Raw genomic sequence first — 18679 nt, forward strand, 5'->3', positions numbered from 1 at the left:
AAAGACCAAGTTGATTTTTAATGATGAACTAACTAACTCCCCCTGTGACTCGAAACTACGTACTAGCTGTCGATTCTATGTATAGTTTCCATTTGAATATTTGCGAGTCTGTAGGAAATTTCTTTATAATACACGTACTTACGTATCGTACGTACTTAATTTTATTATCTCTATTAGATCTATCAATTTAATAATAGGATTTTTATCCAATCAAACACTTTAAATTTAAACATTTTAATGACAAAATATAGCACACGTTTTTGAATTTGCCATACAAATACATTGCCAATTTATTTTCCACCACGTTCGCTTTAGAACATTCTAACTACGTCGCTTTCACGTTAAAACTCATTCGCTGCGGGTGGCCGTAATATGTTTAAAATATGATCCTCTCCTCGCTTATTAACATATAGATTAAATGTGCAAATAAAACTTTAGTATGCAACTAGTTTTGAATTTAAACCAAAGTCGTTGTGATATATATATTTTTTTCTTCATAAATCTTCCTACGATTTTCTCCTGTGTCATGAATTGATGCCATCCCGAAGCTGCGAACTGCCTAGCGGGCCCTATTGAGTTCCATCTGTGGTGGTCTGATGGCTGGATCGTGAGGAGGTTCGTTCCCTAACGCGTTTCACCTGCTCCTCGCGACTTCTGGTGCTAGCTAAAGTGCACCATACTTAATGTTTATAAAAAAGTATTTAGCTTAGTACATATTCGTATAGTCCTACTTACAACGAATCCCTGAACTATATTCGCACTTAGTACCTACAATATAGAAGTCAGTTTCAATATGGAATTTACAGTTGTCTGCTATTGTCCATTGTCTGAGCTACATTACGACGTCACACTGTATTGCAGAGCGAGCCTTTTGTTCCCGACAAGTCGGAGTGTGAACAAATGTCGCCTATACACAGCAATACTCTAGGAACCTAGGAATGTTTGCGATTCATTTCCTGATGGGATGCCTAGGAATGCCATCTATGTAATTAATCGAGGTTGTATTAAGAGTTTGTATTTTTCAAGGTCTTATTTATGGCCTTTGCTGCAGCTTCGGTCGCTTTCTTGGTACTTAGAGACTAGGTTATTGGTTGATTCTATTGGTTCTGAGTTTCTGACAAGTCGAATAGTAAGTACCCTTCACAAGCCTTTAGACTAGTTTAGACCACCACAGATGGCGCCCAGTAGGGCTGATGCTTGATCTGGAACTGCGGACTACCTAGCGGGTTTACCGTGGCTCTGACTCGAAAAGCAGGAGTAGAAACGGTGTGGTTTTTAGACAGTAAGAGTCTGACACTCTATCTCGCCTCTCCTAAGACGAGGGACGTCGTTGGATGAAATTCACCCTTTTAAAAAAGTACATTTCAAAGTCGATTACTGGGAATCTATTGGCATTATTGGTTTTTTCCAAATATCGGAGCCTTGAAGTACCGTGTATTAATTGCAGCCATGCACCTACGCATGCAATGCATACTCCAGCCTTTTCTATTTGAAGGACTCTAGGTTGAAAGTAGCAAAACTAAGCCTTAACTCATTTTACTATTCAACTCCGACAATAAAAAAGTCTGGTTCGTGCAATGGTTAGGTTATGAGCTGCGCAACGTGGGCCGAGTTCTAATCTCTCGGAACAAATATTAGTTTGTTCTGCCGGTAGTTGCCGTTCCGAGCTTTACTATGATGTATAGTGCAAGTGCACGTTCATGTAACGCATCTACAATTTATAAAAAAAATACTGTTTTATTAAATAAGGTCATCTTACATTTTAATCTTCAAAGCGGTAATAATTTGTTATGAAATTTCCACTTTTAATTGTAAGGGGGGCAAATCATCCAATTTCTTCTCCCGTCTTGGGCGAGGCGAGAGAGAGAGTGTCATTGTTACTAACTAAAAATCACTCCGTTCCTACTTCTGCCCTTCGAGTCGGAGCGCCGGTAAACTGTAAGCAACCGTGATTATTAATGCACAAACCTTCTTCATTTGACAAGAGGATTTGATCAGCAGTGGCCACTTTTAGGCTGATGATGTGATGATGTGTAATTGACCACATTTTAAATATTTGGAAACCTTTTAATTATTTATCAGTTTCTCATGTATCAGGTTCGGTTGCTTTTAAATCTCATTTTACAATTCGAAACGAACCTTATTTAATGGGTCTGTAATTACTTTTTTAATTAAACAGTATTTTGTGTGAGATTTCTGTGCAAATTACTGTACGTATATATACCGTATGTGTATAATCATGTGTTATATAATACGAAGGATTTTGTAACAGTCCTTAATAACTTTATTATTTAAGTAAATATGTATACATACTTATTAAACGAATGCCTACGGCTATAATTTTACAAAATTTAGGATGATATTTAGATTTTTTGTTTCAAACCCTATTTTTTTTTATAAATTTCACTGCAATAGCAACAGAACAATATCTAGAATCGCGCTCTGTGTACTTATAACTTTTTACTCCTTTGGGAAATCATACACGTGTCCTTTACTTAGATTTCCTCTTGTCTTAGATACACGAGTTGGTAAAACACAATCTTGAAATAAATTAGAATTGTCTCGTTGGCCGAGTTGCAAGTGCGACACCCAGGCAAGGGGTCTCAGATTCGATTCCTGCGTCGGGCAAAGTTTTGCTGGGTTTATTCGGTTTACGAAAATTTCTCAGTAATAGCACATAGTCTGGAAATGTGACAGGTACATGGCAATAGGATCACCCCTTAATGATGACTAAACTACAAGTTGATAAAAATAACAACGTCTTGCAATTCGCTTCTCAGTCACAGTAACCATTTTTAATTTTCAGCCGTTATCACCCCACTGCATAGAGAACCGTAGGGAGGTTTTTCGCATCTTCACAATAGCCAATGATGCTATTTATATTATAAACATCTTTCAAATGATATTACCCACTAAACTAAACTAGACAATAACCCTTCCTAATATTATGCGTAGAATCCAAGTAACAAGATTGGAAGACCATTAAGTACGGTAACAATGTAATTTACATACATATTGACCAGTATATTGGTAGGCTTATGTTTGCGTACAACGCCCTCTATCTTTCAAATATTGTGTTCTGGGTGACTGCGTTGATTGGCATTTGTTTACGGGGTATTGCTTCGGTATACATGATTAGGTTGGGTGATAGAGAGATTGGCCATGTTTTGAAAATTGGGTGTATTTTGTATGTCTAATTTCTAAATGATCTGTTCGCGGATGGATGGAAGGAGATTTTGTCAGAATGCCTGAAGTACTGCGACGGAAACTTATGAATGCTGTTAATTCCTGTTGAAATATGTTTTACTTATGCGTAATGTCACTTACATTAATTGGTAGTCTACCGTTGTAACTGTTGAATTAAATAAATAAATTGTCTAATTTCCTTTTTTACCAGTTAGCCTTTTTAAGTTTGGCGTTTTTGTGTCAAAGGCGACTTTATGCGAGTGTTTTATATATTATGATTTTCATATCTAGTAGTTGAATTGTTGAATGCTGAGTATCTTCTCTATTATAAAGTTTTGTTTAGCCTTATTTTCTAAAATTTCCAGAAATACTGAAAATTATACGCGAAAAAACTACGATGATATTCATATGCGGAAAATGTGTGCATAGTTTAGCAATGCAATAAGCTGAATAGGCTTACCCCAATCATCACCACAGATTTACATATTTTGTGTATAAAAGGAAGTCGACGAAAATCACATAGACCATCGTAATCACAAAAAAAATCTTAATATTTAGGTACGTATAAGTGAAAAATCCCTTTTGAGACTTTTTCATGGATTAAGCCGGTAAACGAGCAAACGGATCACCTGATGGTAAGCAATCGCCGCCACCCATGAACACCCGAAACAAAAGAGGCGTTACAAGTGCGTTGCCAGCCTTTGGGGGTTAGGAATTTAAGGGTTGTTGGGGAATCGGGGATTGGGAAGATTAGGTAATTGGGCCTCCGGTAACCTCACTTACACAACGCAAGCGTTGTTTCACGTCGCAGTCTCACGAGAATGCCATTTTTTCTGTCTCCCAATAACTCTAACAACTCAATCAACCTCACCGTAATCTGCATCTCCATTACGAACAAAGCCGTCTATAAATATGGCCTGTGTTAGTTACAAATATAGTCTACACCAAGTTCTGTACGCTCAATGTCGAACCTCGTTCTGAAGGTCTTGTTTTGATGTCGTTCGGCCAAGCAGAAATGGCTATGGATGCTCTGTCAGCACGGCTGCCTTGCGATAACAGACAAGATGGTAGCTAAAGATAAATATTTATTATGTTTGTTGAATTTGCATTTGTTTATTTAATTGGTTTTGTAGAGTTGAGTTGTTGTAATTGTGCTTTTGGTTTTGGTCGTTTATCAAAAGTATCTGGTCCAAAAGTGCTACCAGAACAACTGTTAGTTAGATAATAAGTATAGATTGAAGTTATAATGTCTTGTTATTGTCCGAAATAGTAGGCAGTTTTCCAATATCTGTTTTTGTCTTGGGAAATGTATTCGTATCTTGCATTTAATTTTCTGGTATGTATTTTAATTTCACGGTGTTAAGGGGAATTTTATAAAGTAAATACTCTGTATCTTTGTAAAATATTTAGTATATGATGTTTGCATGCAACTAAAATAATTATTCTAAACTTGTTTTTTGAGAGAGAAAAATCATCCAATAACTTCTCTCGCCTTGGGTGAGCCGAGAGAGAGTGTCAGACTCTTACTAACTTAAATCTACACCGTTCTTACTCCGGCTTTTCGAGCCGGAGCCCCGGTAAACCGCTATGCAGTCCGCAGCAATTATTCTAAACTTGATTTTACAACATATAAAAAGGGTTTCTAAGTCGACCACCGTTTAATGCACAGCTTTATTTTATGCCACGTTTAACTAGTTAAACATAAACATGTTCTTTTTACGATTGGTTTTCATTGACAAACCCTATTAAACCATGAGGTTAAGTAAGATAACCTTGACCCTTTACCTTGCATAAAGGGTTTCAGTACAAACTAATCGTTCATGTCTACAAGTTTGAACTATGTCGCTTTATGTAGTGTATTGAATAATTATGTGAGGTATGGGTCAGGTGGAATATTTGTACATATATCATAATCTATGTTTCAGTTTGTTTGTAGACTACCACTTTAGTCTAGTTAAGATTGTCTATCTCGTGGAGTAATGTAGGTACTACCGTACTATTGGGTAGCATTCTTTGCAATGTTGATGGAATGTCCGGAGCTGCGGACTACCTAGCGGGTTTACCGGGGCTCCGGCTCAAAAAGCAGCAGTAGGAACAGGGTGGTTTTTAGTCAGTAAGAGTCTGATACTCCCTCTTTCCTCACCAAAGACGGAAGAAGTCACTGGATGATTTTCCGCCTTTCAAAAAAAGGACACGCTATCACTAAATCAATTATAATACTGGCTACCCTAATAGTATGCACAGTTAAATTGTATAGGTGTAGCGTGACAAGTATGATATACCTAACCATCTATATATAATCATCTTATTGACCAATTCATACGAACTTCAATATAAACCGAAAATGCCCAAAACATACAAGTTTCCATAAAAAGGTAAACGCAAAACCTATAATGAAATTCAGAAAACGTGACACCATTCAATTGTGAACCCATAAAAACCGCAAACGACACGTAACGTTAACACGATAGTTTACGTTACGTTTGCGTTATTTCCGCACGATAAGACGGCAGAATACTAAGTAGGGATGAGACAAGGCAATAAAGGAATGATTAATTGCGCTGTGAATTGGCAGTGTTGACATATCATGGATAGATTGAGGAGGCTTGCGATTGGATGATAATTGAATTTCAGATAGTGTACATTGTAAGGTAATGAGGCGTTGCATTTTAAATTGATATAGTATCGGTTTTGTTAACTGACTTCAAAAAAAAGAGGGGGTTAACAATAGTCATGATGACGTGGTATGAAAATTAAATATCTATTTAGTCCATCAGTTAAGTGATGAAGAAACATTTGATACGTATTTTTTTTATTTGGCACATAAGATAACAATACTTACATAAAACGAATTGCACAGTTTAGGAGTGGGAGCAAAAACGTCATTTCTACGTATATCGTTCAGCTGATTAGTTGGTTTATTTAAGCCGGCCAATCAAAGCGCCGAACGCACTCTCGTTTCGTTTTCCTTCAATGTAAAGCAAACTCGTACTAAGGGTTACTGACTTAAATCTTCAAACAAGCAATTAAACTACAATTTCAAAGAAACTTAACACCATAATAACGTGCTCCAACGAATACTATATCTCATACATTATAATTTATTACAGTAATATGAACAAGATCCTTTAATGTAGGTTACCATATTGCCTAAATAATAATTCAGGCGCGCCTTTGAGGTTACGTTACTGCCTAATTGCCTGACAGTAATATTCTACTGTTATTAATTTTCTTGGCGCTAATTTCAAGCTTATTACACAATACTTATGTATTATGGTCGGCTTTGTTGGCGGAAAATGAATGCTTTTAATAGCGAAACGCAAGCGTTGTTTCACTCCGGTTGTCGATGAGTCTCACGGTTCAACAACTATTCCGAAGCTTTGTGGCGAAGCATATATTTTCTCCCGCATTAAAATATTTTCGTACTAGCTTTTACCTAGTTTCCTTTCACCCAACTCACCTCATACCCTGTCTGTATACATTAGAATCTGTTGTGTAGTTTCAGCGTAATTGACAATAATTTTAAATGTGCCCAGTACATAATATTATATATGACAATAGGCTCACTCAATTACATGACTTTAACATAAATTGTGTACATTATACAATACCATAATGTGCACCTCTGCCTACTCCTTCGGGGATAAAAGGCGTGACGATACTTATTTAATTTTAAAACACACACACACACATACATATATCACTCACTCAATCAATAAGGTAATTTTACGAATTTCGACATTTATACATGTATATTTTCATAAAAAAAACTCACCTAGTATCATATTCGAAACGAATTTTCTTAACACGTAACGGCATTTTATCAAAGTTCCACTTTCCTATATAGGTAAGTTCCTCTTACTATATTAGGAGATTATGTCACATAAATATTTGATGAAGCTTCACTCAATAGGCGTCAGAACCTCATCGCGATTACCACAACTACTGATGTATCTAGGACTCCTAGCTATGTACTAGCTATTTACAATCACTAAGTAGCGTGATTGCATTAATTATGTATGTATATACCTATATACAAGAACCTGTAGTGGTTTTATGCTTAGTATTTTAGGTTAATTGATGAATTAATTGAGCAAAGTATCTGGTATTGTGTTTTCCTTTGTAGTAATTGGTAGTGTCGTCGGTCATGAACTCATGTCATTTTATAATCAGACTGCTTAATATATGGTTTCTGTTTGGATCTGAATCAAATAAACTATGCAGTTCTTAGTATTGCACCTATCCATATAGGTGCGTGCTTTGGTAGAAATGCCCCATCAAACGGACTCAGCTACGCTATGTTTTTTGTCCATATAAAAAACATAGCGTAGCTGAGTCCGTTTACACCAGTACTATGCTATGTGTACCATCCGGAGCTGCGGACTACCTAGCGGGTTTACCGGGGCTCCGGCTCGAAAAGCAGGAGAAGGAACGGGGTGGTTTTTAGTCAGTAAGAGTCTGACACTCCTCTCGCCTCGCCCAAGGCGGGAGAAGTCATTGGAAGATTTTCCCCCTCAAAAAAAAAAAAAAAAAAAAAAAAATGCTATGTGTACCAATGATAAGATTGATGATTGAACTACTTAGTTAGTTTTAGGAATGGAGTCTGTTAACTTTTTTTACATTAGTATACACACAAGACTTCTAGAAAGAAATGATAGCCATAATCGTCACTCTTAGCAAGCTACTAGGATATAATATAAAGAAGAAACTCCTGCCTACTCTGTTAGGATACACCCTTTATAGCTTTAATTGTCCTATTGTACGAGTAATAAAATTAACCTCATCCTTATCACATTAAATCATTAGCAGTATTATAATTTAACCAAATCAAAACAATGTATAATTCCGAGTAAATTAATTACATCTGTCTTCGTAGTTCTAAATTAATACGTATGCGGATAGTTCGAAGACAGGTCTTATTAATTTCATAATCAGAGACCAATTAGGCAATTATCGTAATAGTTCGTTAGAGTGGCTTTTAGTGGTATAATAATAAAATAGTATTATAATGGAAATAGGAGCATTAGGTTACTTGGTTTAATGGTAGGAAAGTAGTTTATTATAGCTATAATTATTATGGGTAGGTTTTAGTTATTATTTTTTATAGGTAGCTTAGCTGTTATCCGCAGCTTTTGTGGTGTACCAGCTGCTCTTGCTGCGGACTGCCTAGTGGGTTACCGGGGGCCATTTTAAACTTTTAGGGCATTTGTACTCAAACAGTATCAGACCACCACAGATGGAGCCCAGAAGGGCTGATACCTGATCCGGAGCTGTAGGCTACTAAGCGAGTTTCTCGGGGCTCCGGCTGGAAAAGTAGGAGTAGGAACGGGGTGGTTTTTAGTCAGTAAGAAACTGATACTCTCTTTCGCCTCACTTGACTTTCCTCCCTAAAAATACTATTGTAAGGTACTTAGGTACTTTTAAAGTAAGTACTTTAACCTAAAACCAGCGTCATTTCACGTAAGTAATCACTAGATACTAAAAACGGGTTGTATTACAAAACAGCAATAAAATTTTACGATTCAGTCATGTGGCAGAAAAACCTATAATTGCATTCTTGACTACTACTTCACCATTTATAGACGCAAATTGGCAAATCGTTATGCAAAAATCTTGACTTTACTCAATTTGTCACTGAGTAGGGATTCTTGAATGTTAATTTGAAGTAAATTTGTTTTACTTGATACTCGTATTTGGGTAAAACAAATTACATACTTATTTTTGGCTGTCTGTCTAATATTCTAAGTTAAATAACGTTAAAAGAAATTAAAAGAAGTAGTTAGTATATAAAATTTAGATAAATAATGAAGAATTATAACCGATTTTTAGTGAACGAGGGAAAATCGTCCAAATGCTTTTTCCGCATTCTGTGAAGCGAGAGAGACTGACTAAAAACCACGGTTCCTACTGCTGCTTCGAGCCGAAGCCCCGGTAACGTTAGGTTGTTCGCAGCTCCGAAGGATTTAGAGCCTTAATAATATATTTTTTTTATTTTCATTTACTAACCATTTTGACTGCCTCGTTGGCCGAGTGGTTGCAAGTGCGACTGCGAGATTTCAGTTCCAGCATTGCCACAGATTAAAATATCACAACAGATCGTAACCTTGAAAATCAGGCAGGAGATAGAAAATAGCTATTTATATAATCAACACTAAAAGCTAATTGTATCCAACTATACAATATACCAAACAAGTTTCCATTACGCCATTCCACGTGCACTCCATATTAGCTCTTAATGCATACCTAAATAAACACTAAATTACCATAATGAAAGCCTATTATAGTTTGCAGTGACGTTGAATACTGTTTTGCATCATAATTAACCGATAATGGCATGGGAGAGCTTTGTGGCGTGTTTAATTCTATTTCAACGTGATTTGGGTTTAAGGTAACATCATCATCATCGTTAGTGCTGGACACAGGTCTACCTTTTGCTGTCACTTTGTTGATAAATCACTAACAATCCGTGACAATCCACTGCTGGACTTAATCTTCTGTATATTAATTAATATAGTGAACACTATATTAATTATTATATTTTGGGCTTACTCACGTAACTGTAAGACAAGGAAGTCGACTAGTTTCAAATCATATTAGAGGCTCATATTAGCAGCGCGATAATACTGCTCATGAATATGAGCCTCTGTCGCGCTGAAACTAGTCCAGTTCCTTGTCAAAAAGTTACGTGAATAAGCCGATAACATAATAATAATAAAAAAAAAAATCATAAAAAACATCAGATAAAAAAAGAAACGTTTTATCCGCAAATGAACGAACGGTTGATTGAATGAGTGAATGAACGACGAATCCCATTGTGAGTGAAAGTAATGAGTTTAATTGTTTGTTATTTGTATTTTGTTCAATACTCTTAATAATAACGACATGAAAATTGAATTGTTTTAAGTTTATTTTAATGTAAAGTGGTTGTTGATATTTTATTTTGTTTATTTTAATATTGATTTCGAGTTTCGACTTAATTAAAATTCGTGTCTGATTTGTCTTTTAATTTATCTTTTGATATTGATTATTAGGTATTTCGAATGTGGTTAGTTTGTAATTTTTGTCACGTACCTACCTTTTTACTATTTAAAAGTTCAACGTTGAGAATGTTAGTAAATTAGTCTAATGACTAAAATAATATATAGGGTAGAAATATATTGATTTCCTTGCGTGCGGTTATAGACTTTCCCACTATTTTAGAAATAGTTCTGAGTAATATCAAACGAAGAAACAGTAGCACAGAAAACTACTATTTGATGCGTCCAGATGTATACTTTGTTTACAAACATTTCCCAATGATCTTGCCTAATGTATAACAATACATTACCTACACTAAAGTCTATAGATAATCTACTCTAAACACTAATCCTAACAGACAGACGAATAGACAGATTAATTATTTACACAAAAGCAATTTTAAAACCAAAGAATTCTTCTTTAAAATTGCAACCAACAACTGTGAAATAATAAATACAGTTATTAACTCCAGCCTAACAGACAGACAGTTCTATTTTGTACTGCTAACGGCCAGATAAGCCGTCTGTTGTTTTGTCTCGCTATTGAAACGGCCAGCGGCTTAGGGTGCTTTTCCACCAGAGACGTGCTGCGAAGATGTAATAGCTAAGCTGTGAAACTATGTGACCGTTTCCACTGATACTAAGCTATGTAGCTGTGCGAGGAAGATGTGCTATGAATATGTACTGCCGCAAAGTAGAAGCAAGACAAAGATGCGCAGCTGGAGTTTGCGATTTAACGATAGTAGGGGAAACCTATTAGGAGAGTTTTATCCATAGCACATATGCATAGCACGCATCCATAGCAACCATCCATAGCACGTATCCACAGCATGCATCCATGACACGCAACCATAGCATGCATCTTCCCATATAAAAACGTATCTTAGATAAACTCGTATCCACCAATGCTAAGCTCTGTGTGTCAATGATTATGGTTAGTGGAAGCAAACGCATTTACAGCAACGTAGCATAGCACATCTCTGGTGGAAAAGCAGCCTTAGTGCAAAGCAAATGAACATCGACTCGGCTTAAAATACACTGAAGGCTACGTTTGTAGTTGTGTAGAGGTATTATGTCTGTGTGTGTAATGAGTGACTTGTTTAGGTTTTGTAGACAATTTAGAGATAGGTATGTTGAAGCTAATAAGTATACTGTTTAATGTATCGGTCTACCTTTTAAAGTGCAGCCATTAAAAGCTTGATGCATATAAAACGGTTGTATACTTGAGGAATGGGTCTTTTTTAACTTAAGCTACGATACTTAAATAACAGTAAAACGGGGTGACTATTGACTCATTAAATGGTAAATAGACACAAGAGTGGGGTGAATAGATGTTAAAACACGAATTCTATTCACCTCCTTTTAAGGTAATAAATTACATAGAACCGCGATAGTGACGTATAAGAATACTACCTGTATTTATGTACCTTGATATCTAGTGAGTCTAAGTAAGTACTTTGAAAATTATAATAAAACATAGATCATTAAAAAAAAGTTAAAAACGTCTAAAACTTAAAATAAAATACTAAGTAGGAACCCAAGAAAGACCCGTCCACCGTCCACTTACCTAGCGAATAGAAATTCCATTTTATTTTCTCTCTCAAATAAAAATGTTCAAAACGAGGAAACGACATCTGGCCGTACTCTCAACTTGGAACGATAAAGTTAACAAGATTTATAAAGTTATACAACAATATTCATTCTAAGATATTTTTTTGATTGGCAACAAAGGTCATGGTTTACTTTTGAATTTAAGAAAATTGGCTAGCTCTAGACTTTGTGAAGTCGTTTTAGAGAAAACTTTTGTCTTTTTTGGCATTTGGCCCGTTTGAAGGAAATTATACTTTGAATAATTTATATTTATTAAAACTAGACTAAACTAAACATAGATACAATTATAACTAATTGTATATTTGTATAACTAGGGCACGGACTCGAGTCCGTGGAGATTAATTTATATAATATAAAAAAAAACATAGATACAATTTGCTTGGATATTCACATTGTTACTTAACTAAGCATTATGTTAAATATCTTAATAACACTTTTCTGGACATACACTTTTAACATTCACCAACGAAATTTAACCACCACCACAGATGGGGCCTAGTAGGGCATTAGCCTAATCAGGAGCTGCGGACTACCTAGCGGGTTTGTAGGAGTTCCGACTTAAAACAGGAGTAGAAACGAGGTGGGTTTTAGTTACTATGAATTTGACACTCCCTTTCGCTTCACCTCAGGCGTAATTTTCTAATGTTCAATGTGAAAAGCTGATGGATGATTTTCCCCCTTAAAAAAGGACTTTAAAATCCAGAAAGAAAAATTCTAATTTGACTGGTTGGTTTTAATTACATCAATCGATTGGTTGCTTTTAATTAATCTAAGTGTGCAGAAAACTGGAAACAATAATTTAGTCAGTCATCAAAAAAGTAGTCTAAGAGAATTTGGTTCTGGAATACAATGTTATTTTAGTGTCGAGTCTTAGTCATCTTGACACGAACTGAGCGCTAGAATAAATACTGGGATGTTGATTTAGAAGCCGCTAGGTCGCCCGTCCGTCTTTTGAGCTGCCATTTCTAGAGTTGAGTAATCAGAAAGCTAATATATTTTTGAACTAATCAATACTCTTCTTTATAGATTTTGATATTATTTAAACTTATTGACGTTTGTCTATTTCTTAATTTGTTGTGAATCTGTGTTCCTAGAAAGGTAACTTATATACTTATTATACTCTTTGGGTACAACCTGTTAAGACTCGAGTGAATAAGTTGCTTATAGATAAGCTGGTGTGCTCCATTGTCCGCCACATTATCGCTTTTATTACGTACATGCGTGATACTGGCCACACGCAGACCTACTCAGAACGAAAAAAATATTGACTAATTTTTGTCACATTCGCTGTCTTTAGCTTTGGATAGTGGTTTTTTTGAGGGGGTAAAATCATCCAAAGACTTCCCCCGCCTTGGGTGAGGCGAGAGGGAGTGTCAGACTCTTACTGAATAAGACCCACCCCGTTCCTTCTCCTGCTTTGAGGGGGAGCCCCAAAAACCTTTTACGGCTTATGGATAAGTTTATGGTTCTAGCAACACATGTTTCTCTATCTTATTTCACAATCCCATTAATAACCAATGTCAGTATATGACTAAAAAATTACACCCATCTTGAAATTTTCATAAAATTTTCACCCATTTGCGTTCAGACGAGACAGTAACAAATGTTTTAAAATTAAAGAGCGTCATTCGGTCGTTGACCTTTCGTTGTTTACTTAATATATAAGAACTTTAATTTATACCAAAGTTATTCTCCTTTAAGGCTTCTTAAGTTTGTGTAAATAGTGGTTAAAGAAAACAGACAACGTCTAATAAGATTTTTTTTTAAATCGTGAATTAAGTCGTAAATATTTTATGGTAGTTTTGCATCAATACGCGTATGAATTTTATGTCTAAGACAAGGCCAATTTCAGGCTTCTATTGTAAACCAAATAATAATTTAGTAGCGCAAAAAAGTAACGTAAATCTCTCTCTAGAGACCTATCCATCTCCGAACCAAAGTTAATTTGGTTTAGGCGTGAAAGTGTAACATGTATAACAAAAAGTAATTCTCATTTTTTATATAATAATTATCGTGAGACATACTAAATTAAAACACTAAACAATTATTTTTAGTTAATAAACCAATGCCGTGTGACGTTTTCCAAGTTATACGTACTTTCTAAGATTATTTAGACAACACTGGCCCCTAACAAACGGCGAAGGAAAACATTTGGGCTTATAACGCCAACCCGCATTGAGCAAGCGTGATGAAACCTTCTCCGTGTGAGAAGAGGCCATTAGTCAGCAGTGGCTACTTATAAGCTGTTCTTTGTATGTATTTGTATTTATAAAACAGATACCTATACGTGTCAACACAACCTACAGGCAGCTCAAAAAAAAAACACGTGTCAACTAAATCAGATTGAAACAGCAACACCCTTATAAATCCAAGAGTATCTCTAATATCATATAAAGGTAACAATAAAGTAACACTATCTTCTCATATTAACCTTAATCCAAGCCCAGACCAGACATATAAATCAGTGTAGTGGACTAATCCAGCTATATGTAGGGCAAGTCCACGGGGAAACTGTTCATCATCAAGACAGGTCGTTCGTTCCTGTTACCGCCCGGTAAGTTATACGTTACGAGGTCTTGTTAATGGGTGGGTAAGCCAGGGAGATCGAGCTAGTTATGGATAATATTATAGCCCACTATTGTACATAAAGTTGTTAAAACTTAAATATCTATACATATAATAAAATCGTAGAAAAGTGCTGTTGTTTTGAAAATAAAAATAAAAAAAATAGCAGGGGTTATTTTATGTAATGTCGAACAAAAATGTAATTAACTTTTTTTTGTCTGTTTGTCTGTTTGTCTGTTTGTCGTTTGTCTGTTTGCCTGTTTGTCTGTTTGTCTGTTCGTCTGTGCGCGCTAATCTCAGAAACGGCTGATCCGAGTTGGATGCGGTTTTCACGAATATATTGTGTAATGCTTTCATTTACATTTAGTGTTTGTTTCATGTCAATCGGTTCATAAATAAAAAAGTTATGTCAAATTAAAGAATCACGTCGAACATTCTATGCTTTAAATTAATCTCCCAACTATTTGACGGATTTGGTTGAAATTTGGTACAGATATAGTTTAGAACCTTAGAAAGGACATAGATATATTTTTATTTATAAATCAAAAAATAAAAATAACAATAATTATTTATAAATAATTCTATGTCGATCGTTAACGACTTCGGTTCAAATATTGTTTTAATTCTCGAAAAAAAGTAAATAAATAGTAAAAAGGTATGAAAAAAATAATATCAATATAATATCATTTAGTACAAAGTAATGCTCTAACGGAGTATAGATAATTCTATCGATCGTTACACGACCGGTTCATGTTATTGTTTTAATTCATCGAAAAAAGTATAAATAGTAAAAAGGTATGAAAAAAATAAATCAATATAATTAAACTTTTAGTACAAAGAAAATGCCCGAACGGAGTATAAATAAATAATCCAAGTTGTCTTTATCCTCAAGATGACGTTGGGATCGAAATAGATCGCGCTATGGTTCGTTACATTCATTTGACTGTTCGGCCGAGCGCTTCGGTACTATTAGAAAAAGTGTATTATCAGTCGTATGATTATTTTTCTGTAGTTCCTGCGTTTCGTATATTCTAATTGGTTTCGTAGTATTTGTCAATTAATAAGTTTATTGTTGGGTTTTCCTGGTTTTTGGTTAAACTATTTAACGTAGGTTTAGTTTGATATCGATTATTAGTAGTTACTGTAGTTAGTTTTTTTAATAAAATTGTAAGTCTAATTTTTAAATTAATTAGATTAGATTTAAGTCGTTTCTTTTAAATTATTTAGTTTAAGCTTGGTTATTATAGCATAGAGGATAGGTTGTAATATAGTTTCTTTTTTAATTGTTATAAATTCGTAATTCGTAGCTTTCTTTAGTTTTAAGTTAGTTTGAGTCCGTTTTTAAACTATTTTTTCAATGCCCTAAGTGAGTATACATCTATTAAATTCAAACGCAGAGCTCATTATGTTGATTTTTGAAGAGTTCCCTGGAATATCTTCCACATCTCATTTTTGAAGAGATCCCGCGAGATCGGGAACTATGTGGTTAACAAAAATTTGCCGGAAGTCACTATTCCACGCGAACGAAGTCGCGGGCAAAAGCTATAAAAAATATATTTGATTGGTGAGAGATTTTTTTGGAGGGTTCGTTAACTTTGACGTGCGTGGCCTTCTCCATTTTTTTTTAATTGTGTCTGGATTTTTTTTAATGAGACAATGACCTCTGATTATGTTTTGGCTTTTCTTTTCAGTGAGTCCGTTAGGAAATGCCGAACTCATCTACATTTTTTATCATAATTTTGATGTGTAAATATGCTGTTTTGTAGCCTATTTGCAAAATAATTTCATTTCATTAAGTTTGTTTCATTTGATTTCATTAAGTTCATTTCATTTCAGTTCATTTCGACTTTTTAATGTTGGTGAAAAATATTTTTGTTTCAAATATGTACCTACATTAACAGTAGTGTATTTAGACATTGTTAGCCGTAGTGCTTTTAATTATAAACTTAATAAAACATATGATACTTTCGTATGTTTTCAAAGAGGTCGTTGTCCAAATAAGACTATACTTCTAAAAGCTATTTTTTTAGAGAATACGCCAAGTTAATTAAAGTCAAAATGGAATATCATTTTAAGAGTTATACGCACTTAATATTAATCCTAGGTTGTAGGTACTGCGAATAAACGTAACGCATTATTACCTTATTTGTAAAACAACTAAAGCAAAATAAATTCTCAATGAAAAATCTATCAACTTCATACTATAACTTAACCCTCTTTTTCTCAAAGTTTCAACTTTAAAACTGCACAGTTCAAATTGACTGTTCCCCAACACACATTAGGTCCAAGCCTTTTACCGATCAATAATGCACTAGACTAAAATAAATTGCAGACTCTCGAGGTTCGACGGAGATCGCAGTTTTCTCATTATTGTACCTATGTGGTGGTTCAGAATTGGAAAAATTTTTGGAGAAAATAAAGAAAATGCATGTTTCTTACACGGGTGAGATGAAAAAAATCTATACATTGAATTTTGAATCACAATTTGCTCGGCATGAAATTTAATCCATTAATATCGTTATAAGTATTAATTTATTCCACTTGTTTATTACATTTTTAAATATTAAATTTAAAAAAAGAAAAAAATAATAATATAATTATTATATTTTTCTACTTATTCACGTAGCTGTTATACGAGGAACTAGACAGGTTTCCAGCCAGGCTAGGGGCATCATATTCATGAGTAGCATTCCGCGACATACGACGCGGCGACTCGTCACACTTTTTACAATCTTTGTGTGTCTGTTTGTTCTGGCTAATCTCTGAAATGGCTGAACTGATTTTGACGGGAATTTTATCGGCAGATAATAAAATTAATGTACTAAGGAGTAACTTTGGCTACTTTTATTAATCACGTAGTACCACAATCCACGCGAACGAAGCCGCGGGCATCAGCTAGTCTAAAATAATTTCAAAGACGTTGTTAATTTGCCTAAACTCCTTAAAGCGAAATGAAACTTTTCAAGGCCAATTAATGCCGTAGAAGGTAGGTATGTCAGATTGATTACAAATTAATGGGTTGTTACTTCCAAAATCTTAAGGTATACAAACCAGTTTATTAAGGTCTTGCTCTGTGTCATCTTTCAGCACATTCGACGGTCAGTTTATACTGGTTTTATAACGTTAATTACTAACTGATTTCAAAGAATCATGATTTATGAAAGTTAAGTGTTCTTGACATTAAGAGTGCTTTTCCACCAGAGATGCTGTTTTTCACCAATCATATATATTGGTATACATAGTTTAGCACTAGTGGAAACGGACTCAGTTAAGCTATGTTTTTTATTTGGAAACATGCGTGTTATGTATGGCTTTTCTACTATTGATATATAGCATACTGTGGCGCTAGTATCGCATTTGGTCGCCTGTGAACCGATTGGAAAGTAATTCTAACATAATAACATTAAAATGTTAGCAACAAAGCTATCACGAAACAGTCCAAATTGTTTATAACTCAATGCATTTATTATTACTTTAAACTACGTAGGTAAATCCAGAAAAAAGAACCGCGTATACAAACGTTTTGACGTAGCAAAAAAGTGTCATCATTCTCAAAGAGTGTGGAACGAGTTGTTAAGGGCCACCACTAGTTCTCAGTTAAAAATGCAACGTTGAAGGTAAAAATTTAATAGGGCTGTGCTGGGGTATTTAAAAAGGTAACCTCTGATAGGTCGTAAATAAATTGGGAAACAAGGTCAGTGGTTGGGACATTTTTGGATTTTGTTATTTAGGTTATCAGGTTCTTTGGCTACGGATTTGCTTGTTTTAGGCGTTTTGGCGTTTGTAAAAGGATTGATTAATGCCAATTTCTTTTTATAGGCGATTTTACGAATTGATTTTAACCAATACTTACAATAATTTTGTTGAACTTACGTCACGTATCGAATAATAATATGATGAATTCGTGTTAGCGTATATTATATGAATATATGTAATAAGTATATTCAGCTTAAAATAAATGTGCTTGTTCAGAAAAACTATAGTTATATTATATTTCAAACAAATTTTCTGTCGTAGCTAAACCCTAAATTGGTAGCGAGACCTTTTGCCCGAATTTCAACTTTATTATTTCAGCAGTAGATTCTGAAAGACCAATTCTGTTCTAGGTATTGTGTTAAAAAAATAAAGGAATGCATTAAGAACATTAAAAGTAAGCATACCTTATGCCCGTAGGCGGCTCGTTTCACCTGAAAAAAAGGAAAAAATCTTTAGTAGGCTTTATTATTTTTTAATTGGATTTGTAACAAGGAAAGATTAAAGGAAGTACTAGAAGAGTGATTGCTTTTTCGCTGTCAAAGAGA

General features: G+C 34.7%; 1 protein-coding gene across 8 annotated transcripts in view; it reads right to left on the reverse strand.

The window, feature by feature from the left end:
- The window catches only part of LOC118273511 (sodium bicarbonate cotransporter 3), a 92231-nt gene that overhangs the window by 39853 nt on the left and 33699 nt on the right, over positions 1–18679 (reverse strand). For 6 of the 8 annotated variants that reach the window (XM_050704117.1, XM_050704006.1, XM_050704084.1 and 3 more), the window contains exon 1: positions 6962–7119. The exons of 1 other annotated variant lie outside the window; for it this stretch is intronic. In XM_050704117.1, the coding sequence (XP_050560074.1) occupies positions 6962–7005 (44 nt within the window). In that variant the 5' untranslated portion in view covers positions 7006–7119. Of the gene's footprint in view, positions 1–6961; positions 7120–18538; positions 18566–18679 lie in introns of those variants that run through there. One more of the 8 variants, XM_035590506.2, reaches the window with a different exon arrangement.

The sequence above is a fragment of the Spodoptera frugiperda genome, chromosome 1 (assembly GCF_023101765.2).
Source record: "Spodoptera frugiperda isolate SF20-4 chromosome 1, AGI-APGP_CSIRO_Sfru_2.0, whole genome shotgun sequence".
NCBI lineage: Eukaryota > Metazoa > Arthropoda > Insecta > Lepidoptera > Noctuidae > Spodoptera > Spodoptera frugiperda.